The sequence below is a fragment of the Miscanthus floridulus genome, chromosome 7, assembly GCF_019320115.1.
Source record: "Miscanthus floridulus cultivar M001 chromosome 7, ASM1932011v1, whole genome shotgun sequence".
NCBI lineage: Eukaryota > Viridiplantae > Streptophyta > Magnoliopsida > Poales > Poaceae > Miscanthus > Miscanthus floridulus.
Genome location: NC_089586.1, coordinates 84,328,340 through 84,336,549, shown reverse-complemented (window position 1 = coordinate 84,336,549; position 8,210 = coordinate 84,328,340). Strand labels below are relative to the sequence as shown.

General features: G+C 54.4%; 1 protein-coding gene across 1 annotated transcript; it reads left to right on the top strand.

Moving 5' to 3' along the window:
• The first annotated feature begins 5,629 nt into the window (after positions 1-5,629).
• Positions 5,630-6,310, top strand: LOC136463637 (uncharacterized). The gene has a single exon (XM_066462611.1). It carries the CDS (start codon positions 5,749-5,751, stop codon positions 5,995-5,997), a length of 249 nt encoding a protein of 82 aa, XP_066318708.1. The 5' UTR covers positions 5,630-5,748; the 3' UTR covers positions 5,998-6,310.
• Positions 6,311-8,210: the final 1,900 nt, after the last annotated feature.

Genomic DNA, 8,210 nt, shown 5'->3' with positions numbered 1-8,210 from the left:
GTCTATAAAAGCAGCGTGGCGCAGCTCAAGGCAGCTCGCAAGTCACGGAGAGCGCGCAGCAGAGCAGAGCTACTTCAGGCAGCTTACAAGTAGAAAGATACAGCTTGCTAAGAGATGGCGATGGCGTCCATGATGGGAGGAGACTTCGTGGAGGCGTACGTGCTCAAGAACGCGTACAAGGAGAAGCTCCGGCGCATGGAGGCCGCCGAGGGGGAGAAGAGGAGCAAGCAGGGCCCCGCGGAGAAGAAGGCCTCGGGCGGCGGCAGCAGCAGCAGGGGAGGAGGAGGAGGCCTGTTTGGGCTCCTGGAGAAGAAGGTGCACCCAAAAGCGGCCGCGTCGCCCATGAAGATGACCAGCGCTGAAGAAGAATCCTCTTGTTGATTCAGCTCTGTGTCTGTCCAACAAATTTGCTGTCGCCATTGCCGGACGATCGGTCGTCGTGGACAGCGCACGAGGCCTGCTTGCAATTGCGCAAGTAGAGGATTGTGTAGTCTTCATTCTTTCTTTCTTTGTTGACGATCTGGCGTGTTACTACGACTCCCTTGGTGTCGATCATGTTGTTTCATTGGTTACTCAGTGTAAATCATACTAAATCCGTTCTAAATTATAGTTCGTTAAACTTTTTTTTATCCTAACTTTGACCACTCGTCTTATTCAAAAATTTGTGTAAAATATCACTTCTTTTGTTGTAGCTTGCTTTATTAAAAACGTTCTTCAAGAATGACTTAAATTTGACTATGTTTGCACAAAATTTTTGAATAAGACGAGTGGTTAAACTTGAGGTAAAAAAAAATCGTGAAATGGCAAAACGGCATTGGCCAAGCGCCCAAAGCCATAATATAACTAATTTCAGCTGTAATGCAATAATTAAATATTTCTCATACTAACGTCCAAGTTATGCAGACTTAAATTTCTTGGTGATTCAGCTTTCAATGGCTCCGAGCACACTGAAATGGCTCGGTGTGTCTTCAGTCTACTGATCATCACTAACTAGAGCAGCCAGGATGATGATATGGCTTGGCCGGCTTGGACGGGGCAAACATGGGAATGGGACAGCGGTTCCAGAACTCTCCCATTTTGAACTCTGCAAGCTTCCATACTTCCATTTCGATCCGTGCCGGCCGAGCGCAGCTTCAAAAAAAAAATCTTCCCCTTTCAGCAAACCAAAGCCGTCGCTCGCAATAACAACAACAAAGCCTTTAAGTCCCAAACAAGTTGGGGTAGGCTAGAGTTGAAACCCAACAGAAACAATCAAGGTTCAGGCACGTGAATAGCTGTCTTCCAAGCATTCCTATCTAAGGCTAAGTCTTTGGGTATATTCCGTCCTTTCAAGTCTTCTTTTATTGCCTCTACCCAAGTCAACTTCGGTCTTCCTCTGCCTCTCTTCACGTTTCGCACTTTTTTTTATTGCTGTAATTGAACTATATATTCTCACTCTCCTTCGAACGTGCACCGAGAACACATTCTCTCGAAAAAAAGTACAAATTATATATTTTTCTTAACAAGAAAAACATGCTCCATGTTAGATGTGTAGATGTATATATGTATTTTCCCTCTATTTGGAGGGGTTCTTTGCATATATATGCACTTGTATATGGCTAATTCTATAGAAGGCCAAACGCCTCACTCCACTCACTGCCACACGTGCCACTTGCCTTAAAAAACAAAATCAACTCCCACACGCCTCACTCCGATCCCACCCTTATCCCTTCCGCGCTCCTCATCCCCTGCCACAGCGCACCAACGCCCGGCGTCCTCCCCGACCGGGAGCCCCCAACGCCCACAGATCCGGCAGCCCTCTCCCTACCCCGGCGAAATCCATGGAGCAGGAGCAAGATCCACTCACCTCTGGCGAGATCCATGGAGGTGGTGCGACGGAGTTGCAGGGGAGTGGGCGACTCTTCTCCATCGCGGCACGGCACCCTCCCCACCCCAGCGGTGCCCTCTCTCACCCCAACGACCGAGCACCCCCACCCCGGCGGCAATGGCGCTCCTGGCCCCCATCCCCCACCCTCGCTGCCGATCCAAGCCCGGTACTAGTGGCACTGGTGTTCGTGCGCCGCCACTCGCTGCTGCTCCGACCCCAACGGCTTGAATCGGCCGGCCTAGGCTTTCCCTCCCCTATGTTGCAAATGTATGTTTCATGTGTTTCAGTCATTTCAAAGGTACGTTGTAGTTGTTTCTTATGGATATTGCAAAAGTAGATTGGGGGATGTTGCACAGGTTGCATATGTTGCAAGTGTTTTAGAAGCATGTTGCAAGTGTTTGTTCAAAATATTTCATCTTGTTTCCAGACGTATATTGCAATAGTTTTGTATCTAGATGTTGCATATGTTTTCATACATATGTTGCAATAGCATGTTCCAAATATTTCAACTGTTTGCCTTATATTGCAGTAAGTGTTTTTTTATGTTGCAATTGTTTTATCTGGATCTTGCATACGTTTCACACAAATGTTGCAAGCGTATGTCCCAAATGTTTAATCTGTTTCAAATGTACGTTGTATTCGAGTGTTTCATATTGCAAGTGTAGACCGCCGACATTGGTGTCTATGAGGGCGGGCAGGGCCAAGCCACGGCCACCAACGTGTAGAGGGGGCGTAGGCCGCCGGTGGTGGTGTTGGGAGGAGGCATAGGCCGCATGGTGTTGTTGTGGAAGAGACGGGGACGAGTCTTCTGGCGGCCTCGAAGAGACGGACGCCGCGCCGATGTGGAAGAGGCAGGGGCAAGTCTCCGAGCAGCATGGGCAGTGGATCTAAAGCGGGCGGTTTGGATGCGAGCATGGAAAATGGAGCTGATACGGGCAGCGCACGAATCCGAGCAGATGGGGCAGAGCAACCGTGGGTGTCCGAACGAACATAGGAGTCCGGACGTCCAGGCGCTAGTGCTGCCACTTGTATTTTTGCCCTTATGGGTCTTGGAATAGAATCGGTAGGCCACTCCAACATGGTATTAAGCTAGGGTTTTGGTTCTCACCTTCTTCTGCTAAGCCGTTGGCGTCCTGTCAACAACGTCGGCCTCACCGAGCCATACGCCGGTGTGCCCCTACCCGAGCGCACATCGGATAACCGCAGCCTCGAGCCCACGACACCCCAAGCCGCCCACGCCGCCTTGACCTGGACATCGACATGGCCCGCACTCGTGTGGCTCCCATCCGCGTGCACCGGACGCCCACGCCGCCCTAGGACACCTGTTCGCTTAGTCGCGGACGCCCACCCACCCGTCGCGGTCTCTACCGCTTGCACGACCCCGCGGCCCTTGTGCTCTTGTGCGCTTGAGTTAGTGGTTTCTGGTTTCTCCTCTCTCTATCTTTTATTTCAAAAAAGACATAAAGAAAGAAAAAAACCTAGTTGTGTCCTTCTAGTGTGTCCTTTGGGTGCCTCGGTGCTATTCTTGTTCCGTGGTGCCCCGTTATTTTCAATGGCAGAAAATGGGGAGAGTTTGTGTTTCATATGGAGATCCACATGGATGGCCAGTAGCTATAGGGCTACCTCATGGGGGAGCGGATCTGTACTTCACGTCCTGTTCTCCCGATGCCCCCCCACATACCCACCTGATGCTGCTGCTGATGCTAAGAGTGCGTTACTTGAGGCATTTGTGGTTGAGATGGAAAGCTACCATTCTGATCTCGGTGTCTTTGAGACTTGGCCGCGTGAAGAAAAATGTGCTAAGGCCATCTTACTTGCGAGCATGGAGGTCGATCTCTCACTGTCCCTTAGAGACCTTGCCACCTCACACCTTATGTGGGACCATATTCATCGCAGTCACGAGATCCATAATGAACCGATGTACCTTGGTTTTGTTGAGGAGGGCTAGGCGCTTCATCAGCTTGATTCTACAATTGAGGACTTCCACCATGAGATGACAGTTGTCACGCATCAGCTTGAGAGGCACGTGGGCCGGCACGGCACGGCCTGCTACAGTCGAGCCGGCCCGCTAGCGGCCCGGCCTGCCCCCAGGCCCGGGCGACATTCAGCCTAGCTCCCCGCCTCCCCTCGCCTCACCCTCACGGCCTCACCGACCGGCTCACCCCCAACCCTAAATCCTACCCGCTCCCTCTCGCCTCTTCCCCGCGCGGCAGCATCTCCCTCCCGCGCGCAGCCCAGCTCCCCGCCTCCCCCCGCCTCACCCTCACCGGCTCACCCCGAACCCTAAATCCTACCCGCTCCCTCTCGCCTCTCGCCTCTTCCCCGCGCGGCGGCGTCTCCCTCGCGCGTGGCCGTCTCCCTCCCGTGCGCAGCGACGGCCGGATTCAAGCACACCGGCGACCGCCTCCTCCAGGCCTCCCCGCGTGTCCCCACCTCCAGGGCGAGCGCGATGGCGACCGGATCTGCCTCTGGGGCGAGCGCGCCGGCCATCTCCCTCCCGCGCGCAGCCGTCTTCCTCCCCACGCCCAAACCCTATCCCTTCCGCTTCCGCACTCGCTCGTCCTCCTCCTCACCGAGATCCGGAGCTCCACCCTCTCTCCCTCTGGCCCTCCCTCCACTCTCTCCCGGCGCAACAACGGCGCCCCTCTCCCTCCCTCCCGATGGCAGCCCCTCTCTCGCGGCCCCTGCAGCGGCGCTCCGCGGTGGAGCTCATGTGGCCCCCTGCGGTGGAGCTCGCGCGGCCCCTGCAGCGGCGCTCTCCTCCGGTGCTGACCACTTCGGGCAGGGGCGGCGCGGATCCAGCGCAGGACGGCGCGGATCTCCTCCTCCGTGGCGGATCCGCTCCCCGCGTCCTCCCTCCCTCCCTTCTCCGCCGGATCTCTAGCGAGCGGCGTCGACCCCCCTCCCCCCCCCCCCCCCCCCCCCCCCCCCCCCCCCCCCCCTCTCTCTCTCTCTGTCGGCAGCCAGTGGGCCTCGGGCTGGCACAGCCTGTGAAATTGGTCGTGCTTCTCAGGCCGGCCCGGCACGAAAATCGGCCCGTAGTGCCGTGCCGACCCGTAGTGCCGTGCCGGCCCGTTGGTCATCTATACTTAGCCTTGACAGAAGAGTAATAAAAGACCAGAGCGGCCACCAGGCATCGAACAGACGTCGACGAAGTCATCTTCCTCCTCGAGTCCTCTGTTCCGAACCTGTCCATGTAGCTGTTCTTGCTTTCCTGCCTCTGATCCCTGCTTTCCCCAAACTATCAAGACTGCTGTAATTGTGATTTGGTTGAGGAGGTCCATAACAAAACCCCAGCCGCCGTGAACCGTGAAAACAAACTAACCCGCCCAGCTCCCCCGTGGGCCCCGTCTCCCCGTCGCGATCGCACGACTGACGCCCCCGCGCACGGGATCCACCACTCGCGGTGCACGCAAGATCCTACCGCCTTTCCTGCTGCCGCCTCCGGTCCTCTGCATCGCGCGTCGCGGTCTCGCCCCGCGGGCGGTGATGGATGGGAGCGGGGCCGACGACCTTGGCATTGGCCATTGCACGGGAGACTTTTGGGCCCGGTGCTGGCTGGTGCGTCACGCGTGACATCGCGGAAATTCGGTTTGGGGTTTTGGCAGCGCAGCTCGTTTTCAGCATGCGGGGACCGAGATTCTCCGGGCTCTGGCAGTTTCCTTGCTTTCAGCTTGCGTGCCAAGTCTACGGCTCTACGGCCCCTGCTCCGGTCACCGGTCACCGCCCTAGCCTAGCGGCTATAAAAGCAGCGGGGCGCAGCTCAAGCCAGCTCGCAAGTCACGGAGAGCAATCAACGCAAGCAGCTGAACTACTTCAGGCAGCTTTATTTGAGCAGAGGAGAGGATCCGAGGAGAAAGACAGCTTGCTAAGAGATCGCGATGGCGTCCATGATGGGAGGAGACTTCGTGGAGGCGTACGTGCTCAAGAACGCGTACAAGGAGAAGCTCCGGCGCATGGAGGCGGCCGAGGAGAAGAAGAGCAAGCATGGCCCCGCGGAGAAGAAGGCCTCGGTCGGCGGCGGCGGCAGTGGAGGAGGAGGCCTGTTTGGGCTCCTGAAGAAGAAGGTGCACCCGAAAGCGGCCGCGTCGCCCATGGAGACCAGCAGCACTGAAGAAGCCTCTTCTTGATTCAGCTCTCTCCAAATTTGGTGGCATCAATGCCGGACGATCGGTCGTCGACTCGTCGTAGACGAAGTACGAATTGTTAGGAGGCCAGCTTGCAATTACGCAAGCGCGCAGTGCTTTTCTAGGATTGTGGAGTCTTCCTTCGTTCTTTCTTTCTTTGTTGACGATCCAGCGTGTTACTCGCTTCAGATCGATCATGTCGTTTCATTGGTTACTCAGTCTTAGTGTAAGTTACGTGAAATGGCAAAAAAAAAAGGATGTAAAAATATGTAATTAAATATTTTTCATATTAACGTCCAAGTTATACAGACTTAAATTCTAGGCAAGTTTTCCTCAACTTTTATAAATAGAAATTGGCACTGTCTCTCGTGCGTTTCATTCAAATTTTCATTTGAGTGATTCAGCTTTTGTTGGCTCCGAGCACACGCTGAAATGGCTCGAGCTGTCTTCAGTCTACCGATCAGTAGTACTGAGGGAGAGGAGCCAACAAACAAGGATAATGATACGGTATTCCCAGCGCCTGGACATTGATGCGGGCGTCCGTCCAAACACAAGTCACGCGCGCCAGACGAACACAGATCCCTTCACCCTGCCCATCCTGCTTTAGAGCAAGTATTATAAGCGGCGAAGAGCTGGCGAAATCCGACGTGGGAGAGAGAGAAAGTAGGAGAGAGAAGAAAGCGGGCGACTCGCGAGACGCCGGTAAAAAACGGGCGAAATGCACTGTAGCTGCCGCTCCCCCACTCCAGTTCTTCCACGTCGCAGCGAAGCATTAAAGATCGGTGGAGTCCACCACCACTGCTCGGCAGCTCGGGTGACCTGGAGCTTCTTGCAGCCGACGAGCGGACGTATCCATTAGCCTTGGTCTTAGAGGTAGCGTCCGTCCATCTCGGAGCTCTCACGCCTGCGCCCCGACGGACACAGTTCCCTCGCCAGTGTCCCATCTAGCTCCCCATCCCACCTGATACGTCATGTCCGTCTTGCTCCCCATCCCGGCCGATCCGCCGCGGCTCGACGCTCCTGTGTTCGTAGCCTTCATCTTACTCTTTTACGTGAGGGTTCATATCAATGACATGTGGGCCAGCAGTTCAACCAAGAGTCACAAGTATATACGATTGTTTATTATAAACAACTTCTTCTCGTTTATTCTTTTTCTTTCTTCTAGAAGCCAAACGGAAGTTGAATATCCAACCCAGCAATCATTTTACTTCTTTTCAAAAAATGAACCCAACAATATCAAAAGGTGTGGGGCCCACGGGTCATAGGCTCAACCACGATAAAATAAATATTCTTGGCATATTACGCGCCAAATAAATATATCTTCATATTGATTTTGCCACACGTGATAATTTTTATTATAAAATAATTATCAAACAAATGCCACCCGCGTAGAATTTGTTTGGATATACCGAACGTAATATTCCATGTATATCTTATTTGTTACTCGATTAGTTGTAGACCTGATCGGCACGTAACTCTACCCAGGCTATATAAGGCGGGTAGAGGACATCCTCAAAACACGTGCAATCATATATGATAGCCAATACAAACCGACATGACACAGGACTATGGTATTACGTCAAGCTCACCTTTGCGATAAATCTACCATCGCGGGTATACCCCTCGATGGACTGCCGAGCACGTTTAGTCGACAGTTGGCGCGCTCGGTAGGGGTGTGCGCTTGATCCCATGGTGGGCCAGACGGTACGTTTTCCAAGCTCTCCGTTCGCTCCCAGGGCCGGCCAAATCTTCACGGTCGATTCCATCACCTGGGCCGTCAACGCCAACGGCGACGGGGAGGTCAATCACCTAGTGCAGGACAGCCCTGCGTCGGCAGCTCCGACATCTGCGCCAGCTAAGGAAGCCCGTCTAACAGGACGACCTGATCTCATCTATAGATCGGGTTGACAAGAAGCTCGCCGAGTGTTTGTCGCTCGTAGAGTCGGTCCTAGATTGGTCCACTCACGACAATGAGTTTCCTCTGTTGCAGGTGGTTCGCCCTAAGCGCTCCGCTCGATCACGTCGTCCGAGGTGGCAAGATGCAGATCTGACCATCACAACTCCACAAGGGCGCACAGTGCAGCTCCGACCGCTCTCCAGATCTGACCAGCCCAGGGCTGGTCGGCAACGTCCAACATAGGATCCCACGACGGCTCACCCCTACGGGCTGGCTGTGGCAGAACCGCCTAATCTAATGCCTTATAGGAGTGCTTGTC